The sequence below is a fragment of the Canis lupus genome, chromosome X, assembly GCF_011100685.1.
Source record: "Canis lupus familiaris isolate Mischka breed German Shepherd chromosome X, alternate assembly UU_Cfam_GSD_1.0, whole genome shotgun sequence".
NCBI lineage: Eukaryota > Metazoa > Chordata > Mammalia > Carnivora > Canidae > Canis > Canis lupus.
This window is the reverse complement of record NC_049260.1, coordinates 91,904,717-91,923,969: the sequence shown is the minus strand read 5'-3', so window position 1 is coordinate 91,923,969 and position 19,253 is coordinate 91,904,717. Positions and strand designations below refer to the sequence as shown.

Below are 19,253 nucleotides of genomic sequence, written 5' to 3'. Positions count from 1 at the left end.
CAAGATTTCATTTTTTTGATGGCTGAGTAATATTCCATTATATATCAATCGATCGATATATCACATCTTCTTTATCCATTCATCTATTGATGGACACTTGGGCTGTCCCCATATCTTGGCTATTATAAATAATGCTGCAATAAACATAGGGGTGCATACAGCTTTACAAATTAGCGTTTTTGTTTTATGTGGGTAAATATCAGTAATATTCCAGTAATGGAACTACTAGATCATATGGTAATCCTATTGTTATTTTTTTAAGGAAACTCCATACTGTTTTCCACAGCCTCTGCATTTTTAAAATGGAAAAAAAAAACCCAGCTTAGGTTTCTAAACAATCTGCAAGTAGGAGAGTTTGCTGAAAATATCGACAGGCTTCTGAAGGGTCTGCTCTGAAGGATGGTCCCCTCTTGGCCAATGCAAGCAGGGCTTGTGGTGGGCCTCTCTGGCCTTTCTGGGGATGAACTGGGAATTTAGGTAGATTGTCTCAATGAATCATAAAATCCTAGAATGCCCGGGCTAAAAGGAATCCTAGACTCCAAGTCTAATTGGATTCCTTAGTCCTTAGGTGAGGAAACAGGCCCAGAGAAGGCATTTGGCGTGATCAGGCCTCATGGCTAATTAATAGCAGAGCTGGGAGGTCAACTCTCCAAAAGTTTCTGTGGGCCTCATCGGAGGCTCAAATTTTAGAGATGTTTATTAGAAAAACAAAATACCTTCCTTCACGGTCACAGTTCTCTCTAGACATCACTCAGATTGTTTTTTCTATGCCATTGGGCCTTGCCGTTTACTTCTTATGGCTTCCCACTCCAGCTTTTCTGTCTTGGCCATGTGCACTGTCCAACATGATTCATAGCAGGATTTCTTCCAAGTGGGGCGCCTGGCCCCTCTACCTCAGGATTGCCCGGGAGCCTGTCAAACAAGCAGATCTCTGGGCCTGTCACCATTGAGGAATCAGAGTCCCCTCACCCATGAGTCTGTGTTTGGTAGACAAGATGTAGACTTCTGCCTCCAACCCATTTCTCATGCCCTCGTCTCTGTCTGCTGTAGTTGTTTCAAAAATCCCACTATTCAGTGAGCCCTTTCTTTGTACTGGGCTCTTTTTCATGCACTATCTCCTTTATTCCTTGGACGCCAGCTGTATACTTCCCCGTCACTCTCAAGTATCCATGGGGGGGAGGATGTGGGGGGAAAGTGTCGGTACCTCCCACCCTCACTGAAGCACTCCTCCCAGGCCCTCCTCCCAGTGTGTCCTTTTCTTCTTATCCCAGGCCATTCTGACTAAAGTTTAAGGAAGCCTGGTAGACTTCTACTCTGCAAGTTCTCCCTGCCACTCTTCTTTTCCTCTGAGCTGGTGATCCCATTGGGAAGAGCTCGGCACCCATCACTTACTTCTTCCAAGTGGCAATCCAACTCCTTTCTCTGCCAGAGAGTGGCCTGGGCTGAGTGAGAGTGTGAGTGGGGGTGAGAATGCTTGACAGAGACTGCGCTTGGGGATCCTTTCTGCTTCTGTGGTCAGCAGCGAACATAGGGAGAAGGGTACCGGGAATCTTCGTTCTGCCCTTGGCCATCTTTCTCTTCTCCCTAGGCTAGCTGCCTTCTAGCCTGGCCTGGCTCCAGGCCCTCCTTCCGGAGGTCCCTCCTTCTCTGGTCTAGCGCTCCATTTTTCCAAATCAGTTGTTGTCCTGTGTCCCCCGGGCCTACAGCCTCCTTCCTGTGGCCTGTCAGGATTGTTCCAGGAGCTTCTGGCTTCTTTTCCAGGCCCTGGACCACCAAAGAGGTATGAGAGTCAGGTGTGAGACCAGACCAGAGCCAAGAGAAGAGGGATGGAAGGGAGGCCAGCCCCACCTGTGCCCTAGCATATCCTTGGGGGCCAGAGTCCTTGGGCTCTTCCCCATCACCCAGGGTCTGTGGCTGTCATCTGCCTTCTCTGTCCCCACCCCCACCCCGACTCACCTACGCTGACTTTTAAGTGCCTCAGTGCTTAAGCTGTCAGTAAATGTTTCTGCCCAGCAGATGGCCCCTTTTGACGTGGGCCTCATCTGTCAGGCCTTTCATGATTACTCCAGCCTGTGCGGCTAGGTCCCTCTTTGTCCCTTGTACTGCTTTAAATGGAGCTACCCACAAAATCACCCTCTAGAACTTTCTGTGGTCACACGCCTCCCATTCCCCGATTCTTCCACCTGCTCTTCCCCATCACTCTCCCCTTTCCTTGTTCTTTTACTTGGAGATCTTAGCTCTCTGGCTTGGCTTGGTGATGTATTTTGGACACACTTCTCTGGCCTAATCTTGGCCCCTGGCATCCTTTCCGCCCTCTGCCCCCCCCTCCCCCGTACTGCACGTACAAGCCACGCATATTCCGGCTTCCTGTTCCAAGACTCCTGGGGCCTACAGACCCCTTCTATATGCAGTCAATACCCTAGAGTTTAGCTTTTGGGTCCTTGTCATAAAATGCCATAAGAGAACACGTGATAATTTAGTCTCACCTCCTGATGTGACAAATGTGGGAACTGAGGTCCAGTATGGAGGAGGTATGACTTTGTGGCCAGGCCCCAAAGATAATCTGTTGGAAGGGCAAAATTAGGACCCAAGCCTTCTGGTTCCTAATCAAATACTGCTCTCAAATTCTTCACGTGGGTTTATTTCTTGCCAGCAAGGGTCATTTTATGTAGCACCTATGGGCCCTGGAATCAGACTCTCTCGCCTTGCCTGTGGACTTGTGTGTGACCCTAGGTTGTTACTTAGCCTTTTGGGCTCCCTCATCTACAGAATGGGGAGGACCAAGAATAAATGGTACTAGCCTCATAGGATTGTTCCGAGGATCGAATGAGATGATGCATGCCCATATTAGCTGTCCAGCAAGTGTTAACTGCCATATTTTGTCATTGCAGGTCTGAGCCTGTAGTAGGTCTGCATAAAGACCTTGGGGTAGCAAAGAGGAATCTTAGCTTTCTGGCTAGGAGAGGCCTTGGGAAAGACTGTTCTGACTTTGTTGCCTGGTTCAGAGGGAGTGATTCCAATGATGGGTATCCGAGGCCACATGGAAAGAGAGGAACAGTGCCATGGATAGGGGAAGGGGAGAGATTTGTGGATCAGGGAACCTTTGGGTCTCTGCCTGCCTGCAGGGATGTCTGTGGGGTTAAGAGTTAAGGAAATCTGGGGCCTTAGGCTCTCAATATCACCTTGACCAAGAATGGCCAGGGCTCTTAGATTTGTATGCATTATTTCAAGGGGCACGTGCCCATTGCAGGCAGCTTCCCCCCACCCCCTGCCTTGCCCATCCATCCCCTCCATGTTAAGGCACAGTGCACTCTGGGACCTCTGTTCTGGGAACTGGGAGGCTGAGGGCTATTTATCATAACCAGGAGGTAAAACTGAGATTGCCTGCCCCAACCCCCACCCCGCGGGTTTAAGATGAAACTAAAAAGCTACAAGTTGCCTTTGTAAAAGACACGAGGCTTGGCATGGGGGCAACATTCCAGTGGCTGGATTTTCTCCCTCCTTTATCTCCTCTACCTCCCCTGCCAGAAGACGAATCCCCATGTCTCCTCTTCTAGGGGTGTTTCAAATTCAAAGGTCAGGAAGCATCCATGTTGTGGCCCACAGAGTCCAACCAGCCATATGGAACTCATGTCCTCACCAGCACCACCACCCTCTTTCTCCTTTTGCCCTTCCTCCCGCCTTGGAGATTTTTCACACAATCCTCCACCTCCAAACTGATGGATTATTGACTGCTAGGAGCTGTAATAACAGCAACCTCAACAAATATCTCATACAATCAAAAGCCACAGACACACTCTGCTTGGGGTACACTTGAGCTCAGGCAGAGAGTTGGGGACCAGAGCTCTTGGCACCCGACACACACACCCAAAGGTGTGAATTCCATCCTCAGGGCCCCTTGACTCAATTCTGGCTCTACCTTGAGCCCCCCAGGGTCCACATGCTTCTTTCTCCCCCAGCTGGTACCCTACCTCAGCCTGGCTGCCCCAGGGGCCCATGTGATGGATCATTGCAATATGTGTGTCTAGTGAGCCATTTGGGGCAATATTATTCATTGTTAAAATGGCCAATGAATCTTGTCAAGATGGTAGGGGCTGAGAGTGACCTGGCTAGTTGTCCTATTTTGCCCATCCTGTCATAGGCCAGTATGTGAGATTCTTTGGGGGCAGGAGAGGGTGAGCATTTAATGCTCACCAGATTTTGCTGACTATAGACTGTAGTTGTAGAATCATTGGCTCTGAAATCCTCCAGAACTGGAGGTGAGTTCTAGGTCTGTTATATACTATGTGTGCAACCTTGCGCAGCTTACCTCATTTCAGTGAGACTCAGTTTCCTCATTTGGGAAATGGGGATGAAAACAATAATGCCCACCTCATAGGGCTTTTGTGAGGGTTCAGTGAAGAATGCATGTAAAACCAGGGGTTTTTCTTTTGCTTTTAGATTTTATTTATTTATTTGAGAGAGAGGGTGAGAGAGATGGAGCAGGAATGTCAGAGGCAGAGGGAGAAGCAGACTCCCCACTGAGCAGGGAGTCCGACATGGGGCTCAATCCCAGGACCCTGGGATCATGACCTGAGCCAAAGGTAGATGCCCAATCGACTGAGTCACCCCGACACCCCTAAAATCAGTTTTCACGGTGCTTGCCTGGCACAGAGTAGGGGCTCCACAGTTTTGTTATTGTATTAATTGGGTAATATTTTTTAAGATTTTATTTATGTATTCATGAGATACACACAGAGAAGCAGAGACATAGGCAGAGGAAGAAGCAAGCTCCCTGTGGGGAGCCTGATGTGTGTGGGACTTGATCCTAGGACCCTGAGATCACGACATGAGCCAAAGGCAAATGCTCAACCACTGAGCCACCCAGGTGCCTCTTAATTGGGTAATATTAATCACCCTTGACAGCAAGAACAGAAACTTTATCATAGGATATGTGGGCTGACAAGACAGAATGGGACTCCCCATCAGCTAGGCTTCGAGGCCACTGGAGAAATGGCAGAAAGAAGCTTTTAGGCCAGGTTCTTTGCTTTCCCTAGAGTGTGCTGAGGCATTTGCTGGATGGTTCTGGTGGTCAGACACCCACAGGTGAGGCTGTGGAGTGTAGAGAAGTGACCGTCTATCCCTCTTGCCTGCCTTCCTCCTGACACCCATGGGCATTCGGGGTTGTGGCTTTGCGGAAGTCACTGAAGATGTCACTTCATATAAGGTGGCCCCCAAGCCATGTGGCACTTTCTGCTTTGGGCAGCTGTCTACCCAAGGACTCTCAGACCAGGATGAATGACCATCAAGATTGTTTTCCTCCACCCAGGATGCCACGAGGGGGCTCAACTCTGCTCCTGGGAGTGTAAGCCAGAAGTTCTAGAACTACCCTGGCTGGGGGAAGGGAACAATAATCCCCTCAAGGGCTATTTACCAAGTTCTGGGTTTCAGCTGACATGACTCCAAACCCTACCCCATTTCTGCCTTCTTCCTCAACTAGAGCTGGCGCCCCTCGGGCTCGTGTTCATTTTCTATTGCTCTGTAGCCAGTGACATTTTGGTGTCTCACACAGTATAGATTTCCTCCCTCTCAGTGTCCGTGAGGCAGGAGCTTGGGCTCTCGCAAGGCTGCACTCAGCGGATCAGCTGTGGCTGGGGGCTCATCTGAGGCTCAAGGTTTTATTCCAAATGGACTGGTTGGAGGCTGCATTCAGGTTTATGAGATTGTGAAGGTGGACTGAGGTCCCCACTTTCTGGCTGGCTGTCAACTAAGGCTTGTTTGCCTATACCGGAGGCCACCTGCCATTCCCTGACATGTGGTCCTTACTCACCACGACATAGCAGGGGGTTCCTTCAAGCCCAACAAGAGAGTATCTGCGTGGCTTCAAATCTCTCTGACTTCTGTATCCAACCTCTGGACATGCTTTTAAAGAGAGCTTACCTGATTAGGCTAGGCCCACCCATACTCAAGGGGAGGGGATTTGCAGGATAGGCACGCTTAGAATTCTTCCCACCACAGACTCTATGAAAAAGCACCTTGGCCTATCAGATTATTTTCTAAACACCGAGGCCAGCTGCTTTCCATTAGCATTCCCCACTCTGGGAAGGCGGCTAAGCTGTCAAGCAAAATCTTCTGAATCCTTGAACCTGAACCTGGCTGTGGTTAAGACATTTCAACAGCCTCAGAAGACAGACCTTATTCTCGTGTTGTTTCTCTTTTTCCCCCTTGTTCAGCCCTCAAGTCAGATATTTTGAGAAGCAGAAGGTAGCTGTGAGGCCTATGTGTCTAGGGTTGGCCGAGAGAGAGCAAGCAAGCCTTGAAATGCTGACCCATAATGGAACTTTATGCCTCTGCTGGGCCAGGCTTCCTGATGACCATTATTACATGACTTTATGCTCCCTGGAAGTGCTTCTGAAGGCCTCTCATTTACAGGATAAAAACATACATTACCTCCTCTTTCCTTACTCAGCTTGACAGCTTTTTCATGGATTTCGTGCGGAGGGGATTTTTACTGAAAGCCTGTCTCATATTGTCTCCATGTGTTTAAAAAAGGGGACCATGTAAAAAAAAAGGGGGGGACCATGTTTCCCACCGATTTCCTATTTGTTACTGCAGTTCCTCCCCTACTCCCTGCTCCTGCGTTCATCCATCCATAAAAAATTGCAGCGAGCACCTTCTGTGTGCCTGGTACTGTGCTAGGTGCTGGTGACATCCAGATAGGCAAGATGTGGTCCCTGTCTTCAAGGTGATATAAGCTATGAGAGAGGCATGTGCAAAGGTCCGAGGGCGTGGGACATGGGTGGTGACCTTTGAGCTGGATCTTGAGGAACATGTAGGATTTAAAGGATGTGGGGATCAGGGGGTCAATGTTCTAGGCCAAGTGGACAGCCCACACAGAGCACTAAACGTAAGAGAACATGGTGTGTTTGAGGAATGACTGGTAATTCTGGCCATGAGGGTATGAGTGGGGGTGGACTTCTGGTTCACTGGAGGGGAGCAGGGGAGACCAGGTTGCAGAGGGCCTTGGATGTCAAGAACTTGCCTCCCATCCTGCCAGCAGTGGGAAGTTGATAAACTAGTTTAAGCAGGGGAGGGTCTGAGTCAAGCTGGTATTTGAGACCAAACATTGTGACTTTTTTGAGATATCAGTGAGCTGACAAAGAGTTTTTGCTAAATATCATATACAAAAGTAGAGGCCAGATGAGGTGGTCGAAAGGCCACTCTGAAAGAGCCCTGCTGTAACAAAGGAACAAGGTCACTTTAGATTTCTATTAGCCACAATGAGACACATGAAAGAAATACAATGATGTCCCTATGAGAAGCCAAGTTCTGGTCAATAAAGTTAGTCCGGGGCGGGGGCGGGGGCAACCGAAAAGAAGTTTTGCCAGTGGGAGAGTAGGAGGAGGCAAGGTGCCCATTCCTGAAGCCTCCTCCGTGAGGTTCTGGGTCCAGCCTAGTGTAGTGGGGCTCTCTACTAGGATGCTGGTGGCTGGGACACCTAGGAGTGGATTCTCTACACCGAGGACAGGGGGGACCCAAATGTGCTTGGTTCTGGATGGCGAATAACCTACGAGTGGGGCCCACCTGGCTAGGAGTGAAGTGAGGCCTCAAAAAGGTGGGAATCAGGGGGTCCCTCCCCCAGGCCAAGTGTTCCTCTGCCTCCAACAGTATGCCTCTACTTCTAAGAAATTTCTGTCCACAACGATGGCTCTTACATTCCCTGTCCTTCTTTTATTGAATTTAGGCATTCGGGCAGCAATCATTTATTGAGTGCCTGCTGTGTGCTAGGTACCATTCTAGGGGCTGGGAAATCCAGTGATGTACAAAATACACAAGCCCCTCGACCTTATGGAATTTACACTCCAGCAGAGAAGACAGATGAGAAACAAGTAAATTAATATAAAATATAATTTCAAGTAGCACTGAGGGCTATAAAGATGTTCAGAAAGGGTCATGTGATGGAGAGAGACTGGGGGCTCTAACTAGGGTGGTCATGGAGGTCTTCTCTGGGAGCAAACAACTGAGCTGACCTGAAAGCTACAAAAGAGTCAACCATGTAGCTAGCTGGGGGAAGAGCCTTCTGGGCAAAGGGAGCAGCAAGTGCAAAGATCCTGAGACTGAAAGGGCCTGGTGCAGTCAATGAGGCTGCAGCAGAGGGAGAAAGGGTGGGGGGAGGGAGCAGAATTGGTAGTCAGGAGGCTTAGTGTCAGATCACATAAGGCCCCAGGTGTAAGGAGCTGGGACTTTGCTCTGAGCATGGTGGCAAGCCACTAGGGGGTTTTTAGCAGGGGGTACATGTGACTGATTTGGCCACCGTGTGGAGAATAGGGAGGCAAAAATGGAAGCCGGGACACAAGCTAGATCATTGCTGTGATGCAGCAACAAGACAATGACAGCTCAGACGAGGACAGAGATGGTCAAATTATAGAAATATGTGCAAAGAGGACTCATAGGATTTACTGTCAGATTAGATGTGGCATACATACAATGGAAAGAGAGGAATCAAGAGCTCCTAAATTTCAATCTGAAGTTTTTCAGAGCTAGGGAAAACTGCAGAGGATGGGTATGAGGCAAAGCAAGAGTTCCATGCACTGTTAGTTGGAGGTGTCGACCAGGCAGTTGGTTATAGGGCTCTGGAGTACAGAGGAGACATCCAGGCTAGAGAGAGATACCATGGAGTCCAGTATATAGATGGTACTTCCAGTCTGAATGAGACCACTTAGGACGTGGTAGCCACTAGCCACACGTGACCCTGAGCCCTTGAAATTGGCCAGCTCTAATTGAGATGTGCTGTATGTGTGAAATGCAAACCCGATTTCAAAGACTTAGCGTGAAAAAATGTCAAATGTCCCCTTGATATTCGTTTTGTAATGATTACACATTGAAAGGCTCCTATTTTGGTTCTGTTGAGTTAAATAAAATAGGATAATGTTTCGGCTCTACCCAACGTCACTGATTTCTTTTTGCTTTTTTAAACGGGGCTACTAGAAGCAAGCTACACAGTGGCTTGCTGTTGTGGCTCATGGTCATGTATCTACTGAAGGGCCCCGGTTGAGGAAGCAGGAATAGATACAGAGGGCCAAGGACAGTGCCTTTAGGAGCAACAATATTTCGGATCCAGGGAGAGGTGAAAGATCCAAGTGAAGGAGTTTGAGGAGGAACAGCCAATGAGATCGGAGGAAAATGAGGGGAGTGCAATGTTCAAAAAGGCAGAGCAATGAAGTTATTCAAATAAGGAGGGAGTGGCTGATGTCACAGGGAAATCAAAGCACCCGTGGCCTCATTTAACAAGAATCAGTTTGGTCGAGGGCTTTGTAGGCACTTTGGGTCTGGAGCCCGAAGAGAGCGAGCCCAGGAGAATAAGCGAAGACAGAAGGATAGTAAGTATGGATGACATGCCTCTTGTAAGCTCTGCTTGAAAGAGATGCGGAGACGTGGAGTGGTAAGAGAATTTCAAATCAAGAGGAGGTGTGTGTGTTTCCCTGTGGTTTTCGGTTGGTTGATGGAGACAGGGAGACAGCGCAGCTGATGGCGGTGCCTTCTTCAAGGCATTTGGGATTTGCTTGGGAGGATGAGGCAGGTGTGCCTTGCAGAATCGGAGACAGTCTACACTCAAGAGTTAGTCAACTTGAGTGACTCTAGTAAGTGCCCTAAGGGATTCAGATGCTGCCAAGATGTCCTCTTTGTTCTCCCTGTTGGCTTCTGTATTTTTCTCTTTGACTGTTGCTTACCTTTCTTCTAGCCCTGACAGTGTTGGATGGGTTAAGGACAATATTAGCCTACTGTGGCCCGGTATTTTGGAAGGCAGACTCCCTTTCTACGGACTTCTCCAAAGCTCAGAGACAGTTTATTTCCCCAGTGTCGAAAAAGCCTTCCTTAGTATTGGGTGTGGGAGTGCTGCCATGTTTATGAAGGTGGCCCAGGATCTCACCCGTGATGTGAATTGCTCCTGGCCCAAGGAATTCTCCTATCCTCCCTTGGAATTTCTGAGGGGCCTCTGAACTTTACTATCCCTTTGCTCCTCCCAAATCTCCAGGTAGAACTTTTGTGTGTGTGCATGCGTGTATGCGTGTGACCATTAGTGAGGATTGTGTGGGCTTGGGATTAAGTCATTTTCACGCAGAATTGTGATTCTAGCTCATAGAACTTGAGTGACTTGAACGAATGTCAATACCTTTCAGCCAAAGCCCACCAGGATCACACCCGTCATCAAACGAGTTGTGTTTATTACTCATCACGATAAGAAAGAACACACACTGTAGGAAATATTAGGACTTCTTGCTAAGAGGGTCTGAAGCCACCTTAGAGCCTACAGGCATCCCTCTCTACCTCTGGAGATGTATCAGGGGCTTATGGCTGGAGGGCTGGACCACACGGGCCTGGAGTCCATCCACGAAATATCAATGGCAGTTTAACTATGTCTGGGAGCAGAGCAGATCTGGGGTGGGGAGGGAGGCTCCAGAACCTACTTAACCCTGCTGCTTGATGGTACTTCAGTCAGATCAAGACCCTAGGGGGAGCTCTTATGAGGCCCATCTCTGCCCGCCTTTTTTTTTTTTTTAATTTTTATTTATTTATGATAGTCACACACAGAGAGAGAGAGGCAGAGACATAGGCACAGGGAGAAGCAGGCTCCATGCACCGGGAGCCCGACATGGGACTCGATCCCGGGTCTCCAGGATCGCGCCCTGGGCCAAAGGCAGGCGCCAAACCACTGCGCCACCCAGGGATCCCCTCTGCCCGCCTTTCTACAGTTTCCAAGCTGTGTATGAATATAGAGCAGGCTTTCTCTGGGTTAGGGTACTGATCAGGTCCCCCTCCTGACCCCACACAAACTCCCATAAAAAATGTCAGCATTGATTTATAAATATTGGATTATCCACAGACACGTTTCCCTAGGCCTGTCGACCCTAGCTTTTGCTAGAAGGCTAGATTAAATGGAAAATTTACAGTTGATGCTCAATCGATGATCTGTACTGATGGAGAAAAGCACAAGGACAGGTAATTCTCCCATGACATAGAATAAGAGTCATGGGAGAATTAGCCTTTTAATGGCCATTTGGATTGTTTCCCATTTTTGGTTATTTTAAAACAATGCGGTGATAAAAATTTTTGCATGTATGTTTCTGTGTACAAGTGTGAATATATCTACAGTGTAAAGTTCTAGCAGCAATGGTACTGGATCAAAAGGTATGTGCATTTTAAGGACTCTTGATTCTGCGAAACTGTTCTTCACAGAGCAGTTTACACTCCATAGTGTATGGGAGTGTTTATGTTTCTTATCCTTGTCGGCAATGGACCATCATTAGAATTAGAATGTCAAACTTTTTTGACAATCTGATAGGTGGAAATATTAACCTGATCTTTTGATTTACATTTCCTTCATTAGGAGTGGGACAGGGTCTTTCTTCATGTGGTTATTAACTATTGGTATTTCTTTTTCCATACACTGCCAATTGTATCCTTTATCCTCTTTTACACGGAGTCATTTGTCTCTTGTTGATTTATACGTGCTCTTGACAAATTAAGAAGGTTGGTCCTTATATCTATATTTGTTGCAAGTAGTATTTCCTAGATGTATTATTCACAAACAAACCCATTTTCCCAACCCCAAGCAAGACACTTGCTGTGTCTATGTATTTGCCTGTTCTAGACATTTCATATACATGAAATTATGATCTTTTTAAGGAAGGGTAATTTTCCCTAATGGCAATTCTCTTTGTCTGGTTTTCCTTGAATGGTTTAAGAGTCTAATGGAAGAATAAGGGGTAGGGTAAAACTACCCTGGATATCAAATAATGATCTTTTGCTTTTTCACTCAATATTTTAGTGATACTAGTATGGCTGAATCACTAAGTGAAGTTTCTGGAAGTCTGGAGGTTCTGGAGGCCAGCGAGGATGGTAAGTAGCCCAGTAATATCTTGTAAACTAGAACTAGATTTGTTTACTATATTTAACTCCTAAGAAAAAATCAAGTCACAAGCAAACTTTTTGGGTCCAACTCTGATATCAGAAGAGGTTTATCTGAGGCCTTCAATCTTCTTTTGGGATGGTTACCAGGTTCTGCATACTAAGGTAAGAGAAGTATTTCTGCTTAATCCGGGAAAAAAAATGAGAGTAGACCATGTCTGAGAGATTCAACTGAGGTTGTACTGTAGCTAGTGATCCAGATTTAACCAACAGCTAAATTTGTACTTTGAGGAATAAAGGGAGAATACAAACAAAAGATGCACCCACAGGCTTTGGCTAAGTAGGACTCAATTTACAAAACTTCTTCTGTAAAACTTACTCAGATGTGTGTCCATTTCTTCATTTGAGGAACCACCTATGAGGGATATGCGACCATGAGGGAGGTAAAAGTCACTAGACAATGATAAGCTTCACTGACTCCACACCCCTGCCAAAGGAACCATTGGACATAAAATAAGACATTGATTAAAGACAGAATGAAATGTAACAGTTCACTGTCTTGTTCTTCAATTTTTGTGGAAGTAGTGTGTGATGTGGAGGACGTGGTCTGGAAGAACAGAATGGAACCTTCCTGTGGTTTCCTAGAGGCCTGATTTCACTGATGATGTGGGGCAGGGGATGCCTAACCTGATGCATAGATCCTTGAGGGCAGGGTTTGGGTCTTCATGTCTGCGTCACCATTGATTAATTGGGTCTCAGAGAGAGTCCTTCGGTACCCCCAAATATTTAATCAATGAATGAATAAATAAATGAATGATAGGCCTCTACACCAAGACAGCCCCAATTACCAACTGACCTATCTTTTTGGATATGAGCTAGACAGATGCCTACAAAAGAAGGTGGCAATGCGGTGCATCTTGATAAAGAGTGGAGGTAAGGAAATGCCTTTTCTCTGTTCCCAAGGTTTTGTTTTTTAAAAGACCAGACATTTGAGTGTGTTTTGAGAACTAGTTATTGCTAGCCAGAGAATAACATGGCTGTTCAGAGGTCGATGGAAAGAAAGGCTAAGGTAGAAATGTTTTCTTCCCAAGCAGTGATATGAGGGAACAAGTTACCATTATGTGATGCATTTTTAAAGCCCATTAAGGTCAACCCAGGTGGGCTACCTTTATGCTTGGTGGATAAGCACATATATAATCCAGAAGCAATGATTTCTTCTTTGGAGTTAATGGTGTTTTCTTCTCTGGGGGTAAAAACCTGCCTTCCGGGAGCTATTTTCTGGAATGTGACACACAGTCCTCATTGGATGAGGATGTGGAAAGCTACTGCCTGTTTTGGAATCCATAGTGCAATCAATGGCTTTATTGTAGGAGAAGTTCAGACAGCTGGCAGCCACTGACCACCACTGCTGTACCTGACAGGGCATGAGTTACCCTGTGTAGAGGCAACCCTACATGAACATTGCTGGATACAGACGTTTCAACCCTCACTTGCTACCTAGGTCTATCTACCCTTTGGCACTTCAGCAGCTTTGAAAACCAGCTTGTGCAGGGGTCTCAGCTGCCAGGCACCCCTTTACAAAAGAAAGCTTGGGAGATTAATTCATACGCTTGAATATATGGCAGCCGTCCCAGATTTCATTATGGTTTCAAAAGACATAGTGTGTGGACAGTTCCTGGATTTGTATCTATTTCCTAGAGCTGGTCTCCACACGTGGGGTCCGATGTGGTTGGTGCTGGAGGGGTCTCCCAAGCCAAAAGACGCCAAAGACTTGGACCCTTGCAGCTGAGATTGGATTTGTGGTAATGGGTTATTCGGTAAGGCAGTGTCCAGCTTCCAAGTCACCATCCTAGGTCAGTGAGCAACCAACCTGCCGAGTGTGGTGGTCACCGGCTCTCAGTGTACCCCCAACTCCGCCAACAAAGCGCTCGCACCCCCATCCTCAGAGCTCCCCTGCAGGACCGAATGGAAACATTGTTTTCTTTCTAGTGCCCATGGTTGAAAGAGACTCATATTACTGAAGGTATTTTTGATGCTTGTGGGAAAATATGTTGTGGTTTTTGCCCAGCAAAATGGAAATTCGCGGGAGTCAGGATGGGATTGAAATACACGCGTAAGTAAATTTTACCACCTGTTACAGTTCTGAAATCACTAATCATTTTGCTAACTTAGGGACGTGAAAGAGTGTCAGTGCATAATAATTTTTGTCTGCCTGTACAATGATTACATTTGCTACGTTCAGTTTTACAGCCTGGAGAGTTTTAAAAGTGTTTTTTTTTTTTTAGATTTTATTTATTTATTCATGAGAGACACACAGAGAGAGGCAGAGACACAGGCAGAAGGAGAAGCAGGCTCCCTGCAAGATGCCCAATGTGGGACTCGATCCCAGATCCCAGGATCACGCCCTGAGCCGAAGGCAGATGCTCAACCACTGAGCCACCCAGGCATCCCTAAAAGTGTTTTTATTCAATTATTAAGTGTTTCTAGATTGTGTCACAAGTGCAGCTACCAGCTGCTGAGAATCACCTCTCTGCCTTTGCCAGTTTATGAGAAGCAGGTTTGCCCTCCTCCCTTCTAGTCTGGGATTTTGAAGCGAAGACGGGCAACAATCTGTGTTTCTAAACACATTGAGCATAAAGTTGTTCCTCTTTCAGAAGGCCAGGAGGAGACCACCCGTCGAGAATCTGTAACTCTTACTCCTTGTGGGTGAAAATGGGGGGCCTTTTACACCAGAGAAATAGGCAGATACCACAGAGAAGGGCATTTCTCCCCAGGGGTCCAGTTGGTAAATCTTTTTCCAGCAAAGAACTGATTTCAGTAATTGGTATAGTAGAGGAATGCGCAGTCATTTTCGAGCATCCCAAGCATCATTCTAAATGATTTATGATTATAGAAATTAGTTGAATTTTTTCCTGAAAAAAAATACAGAAGGAAACTCGGTTTCCTGCTCTATCTTCATGTTTTATTCTTTTTACTGGTAGGACTGGTAAGTTGGTCCCAATTGTGACCCTATTTAGATACATCCTAGTAGATGAGAAATTGCCCAAGCCATCCCAACTGCAATGAGTTAAGTGGTGATTATCAAGCAAACAGTCCTCTGGTCTTGCATTGTCCCACCCCATGCCGGCTTCTGCTTCTAATCATGCATATTGCACATGCATGCAATTTACTATTGAATGGTAGATGTGGGGCTGCTTCCCCTTATCTATAGATAGAAGTGATAGATCGATTCTACAGATAGAATTGAATCTGGCATAATAAACAAGTAATTATTGGGATACCTGGCTGACCCAGTCAGTAGAGCATGCAATTCTTGATCTCAGGGTTGTGAGTTCAAGCCCCACGCTGGGTGTAGAGCTTATGTAAAAAAAAATTTTTAGAGAAATTAATATTGATTCCCTAGTACTAGCTCACATTTATTAGCACTTGCACCACACCAGATCCTATGCTAAACTCTTTACTTACATTTTTTACAATTTATATCAATCCTGACAAGGGCCAGTGTTTAAATTATACGATGCTCAGTGATGACTGCTCAGTGACCTCAATTTAAGGGAATTGACAGTCGTGTTGGTATTCTGCACTCCTCAAAGGGCTCAGTGGTTTCTGGGGTGCTATCGCATGCCTTTCACTGTGCTGGTTGCTAATGAGGATGCTAAAGAGGGCCTGCCTACAGCCTTGATGTAGGGGTCGGTAGCTAAGACACAGAACTGTATCTTATTCCTTTCTCATTGATACCCAAAACATAGTAAGTGCTTGGTCTTAAACATTTGTTGGATGGATGGATGGATGGATGGATGGATGGATGGATGGATGGATGAACAGACTAGAGAGCATTCAGATGTAAAACTTGAAGGGCCAACAGTCAAGTTTCAGGTGTGTAGAGAGAAAAGGGTTGATTATTGAGGTTGGTGGGACACTGGACTGAAGGCAGGCCTTGAACTTTAGAAACCTTTCTAATAGGTAGGCTTTTTAGGAATCAGTATACAAACAGGCCATAGGATTCCAGAGCTAGAAGAACCCTACTGTAGCATTTCCCAAAGTGTGTTTTGCCAGACATTCTGCTTGCATGCATTTGGGAGACAGTATTGTGCCCAGTATCTTAGGGCTTCACCATACATATAGGTATGTTGAAGTTCCAGAAAAGTCTTGTTGGAAAGCAGAGTCCTAAACTTTGTCTAACTCAGCATTTCTCAGAATGACTGGCCTGCAGATCCATGCAATAGGCCTATGACCACCCTCTGAACAGACTTTGGAAAATGCTGATTATTGGGATCCCTTTACTTCCCTGCTGAGTTCCAGAGAGGTTGAGTGATTTACCCAGAGTCACAAAGCTAATTGATAGCAGAGGCAAGCCAAGGATTCCAGAGTGTTCTGACTCTTGGGTGGTACTTTCCATTATCCCACTAAGCCTTTCTAGTGGCAGCCTCATTGGCAACTACCTTGCCTGGGCCCTTCCCTGCCAGCGCAGCCCTGTTTTGCTGGCAGGAGGCCTTCCAGAGACCAGACTGTTGAGAATTTGGATGAGACACCTACGCTGGTGAATTACTGCATGTAAAAGCAGTAAGAGCTGATTCCTTCCCTTTGAGGAATGCAGCACCGACTCCCCTCCCCTTGCCCATCTTCTGCTGAGCCCCAGTAAAGATATGTGTGCTTGTTAGGAAATTCACAAAAGCCAAATAGAGCCTTAGGAGCATCTCAAGGTCCCATTCCTCACTGCTGCCCCGGTAGTTAATGTAGATAGAGCAAACTTTCAATTATTTGCATGTGCAGAGGGCAGTAGCCCTGTAGATAATCCAAACCAGCCGGCAATAATTGAAGAACACATACAGCGCACATAGCACACACATGCACACATGCACGCATGCACTCCTTGCAAAACCCTGTGGTATCTGATTGTCATGACTTTTGCACAGGCAGCTTCTTTACCTGGTGGCCCTTTCTTCCCAGCCCTCTCCCTTGCTCCTAAGTTCCCTCCTCGAGGACGGCTTCCCTCACCGCACTGCCCTGACAGCACTCACCCCTTGGATGTGTGTCCTTCAACACCCAAGGTGGGCGGTACCAGCTCCCACCTAGAACTCTGGGGTCCCCAGGGGTTTTTTCCCCTGTGGAAGCTTGGCTCCCCAACTGGACAGCAGTGATCCCAGCCACCAGAGGGAAGTCAGGGGGTAGTCCCCAGTGATTCTGTGGGGTTCAGTAATTGCTGCACATGAATGAGCTTCTTAGGTCAGGAAAGAGGTGTGTGTTGGAGTGGAGAGGCAGGTGGATGCCTGGTGGGTTGGGCATGAAGAGAGGCCCCTCCGAAGACCACGAGCTGGGCCTGAGCTTCTGCTCACCCCAGAAACTCAGACACTTTGTCATAATGAGTTGTGAAGAAGGGAACAGGCCAAGTGGATGGTGTTGTGGGCTTGGGGAGTGGCGGCGAGGGCCAGGCCTGCAGGGCATCGGGGATCACAGTCCTTGTTCCTGTCACAAAGGCCCTGTTTCCTCTCCACCCTCCCTTCCGCTGTCATACTCTGCTTTGCTTTTGTTCCCTAACTTCCAGGAAAGAAGAAATCCAAATTTAAAGCCTTCAAGAACTTTTTTGGCAAGAAGAAGAAAAAAGAGTCTGAAGATGCCCAGGGAGGGAGGAGGCTAAAACCAAGCTTGTCCAGCAGCAGTATTAACATCTCTTCTCTGGAGCCAGTTCGAGAAGGTCAGCGAACTGAGCCCAGGTAAGCTCAGGGGGGCTACAGCCACTGCCAGGGGGCCTTTTCTGTGCTCACACGTATGCTTGTGGTCTGGGGTGCATAGCTCAGTAGGTTGGGCAGCTGCACACCCCTGACCCCGAGAGCACTGGGTACCAGTAGATGAGGGCAGAGTTTCCCATCACAGCCACATGGGGCCTACCACTAGTGAGGAGCTGGAGGCCTCTGTTTCAAGTAAAGACACCCTACCTCATTTGGGAAGCTGGGCCTGGTTTGCCTGCCTGGCCCTCAGAGTATAGGTCTGTGATTTCCCCAGAGGGGTTGAGGGGGAGGGAGCTACATCTCTTAATGTGTGATTAAAATCTCAGAGACAGAAGCCTCTAGCTGGGTGGAGGCCAAAGCTTTAAATCACTTGTGTTAATGTAAAGACAAAGAAACAAGCAAACAAACCAAGAACCCCAAATCCATTTCTCCCTCCATCACAGGAGACAGAGGGGGTATGGAAAATGCTGGAACTGGTCCCGGAATGGGGGAGCCTCTTTCTCAGCCACCTCTATTCAGATTTTCATCTGTGATGCCCCCCTTCTGTATCTGAACGTCCAGTACCCCCAGCTGTTCCTGTATCCATCAGATCCCCGCCTACGGAGTTCCACTTGAGCCCAACTTGCCAGACTTATTTGGGCTGCCCATAGAGCTCACCCGTGCTGTTACCTTTTCCCTCAAGGCTTTGCTTGCTGGAAATGGGACGCTTAGTAACGTGTTATACTTGTTATACTACTCCCTGACTGCTAACACCTAGGTTTCCTTAAGGACCTTAATTAGTGCATTGAACGTGAGGAATCTCAGAGAGCAGGAGATGGTTATGGACAGAGGGGCTTGTTTCACACGTTACAAATGATGCCATTGTATAGACCACAACCTTACAGCTCTAAGTGAGGCTAAGACTAGCCCTGCTATAAACTGGGGGGGGGGGGGGAGGGCAAGGAGAGGGGATTTTGGGTCTACTATGTGTCATCTCTACAAATAGCAACAATCTATATGTTTATCCTCATGCCAGTACTCACTATCTTGATGAAGGTAGCTTTGAAGTACGTTTTGAAATTGGCAAGTGTGAGTTCTCCAATGTTGTTCTTACTTTTCAAGTTTATCAGTATGTAACCCCTTACATTTCTCTATGAGTTTAAGGATAATCTTGCCCACTTCTGCAAAAGAATAACAAAAAGGCAGCCAGAATTTCAGTAGTGATCACCTGAAATCTGTAGATCAGTTTGCAGACTTTATTGCCCTCTTGACAAGATTAGGTCTCCCAAACCATGAGCATAGGTTGCTTTTTCATTTCCTTAGGTTTCCTTCTTTAATTTATTTCATTAGGGTTTTAGAGTGACCAGAGTATAATTTTTAGACACTTTTCATTAAATGTATTCCTAAGTGTTTTATTCTTACTGATGTTATTGTAAATGAAAATTGGAAGTGGTTTTGTCATTTCATTTTAGGATTGCTCATTGCAAGGATACAGAAATACAATTGATTGTCGTATATTGGTCTTTTATCCTGCAACCTTGCTGAACTCACTTATTGGTTCCAGTAGTTTTTATTGGATTCCTTAGGAGTTTTATACATGAGGTTGTGTCATCTATGATTAGAGATAATTTCACTTCTTCTTGTCCAATATGGATG

The 19,253-nt window shown here is 46.7% G+C and overlaps 1 protein-coding gene across 7 annotated transcripts in view; it reads left to right on the top strand.

The window, feature by feature from the left end:
• KIAA1210 (acrosomal protein KIAA1210 homolog) overlaps window positions 1–19,253 on the top strand; it is a 58,483-nt gene that overhangs the window by 9,616 nt on the left and 29,614 nt on the right. For all 7 annotated transcript variants that reach the window (XM_038588170.1, XM_038588169.1, XM_038588167.1 and 4 more), the window contains exons 2-3: window positions 11,810–11,880; window positions 17,435–17,603. In XM_038588170.1, the coding sequence (XP_038444098.1) occupies window positions 11,810–11,880; window positions 17,435–17,603 (240 nt within the window). The remainder of the gene's footprint in view (window positions 1–11,809; window positions 11,881–17,434; window positions 17,604–19,253) is intronic.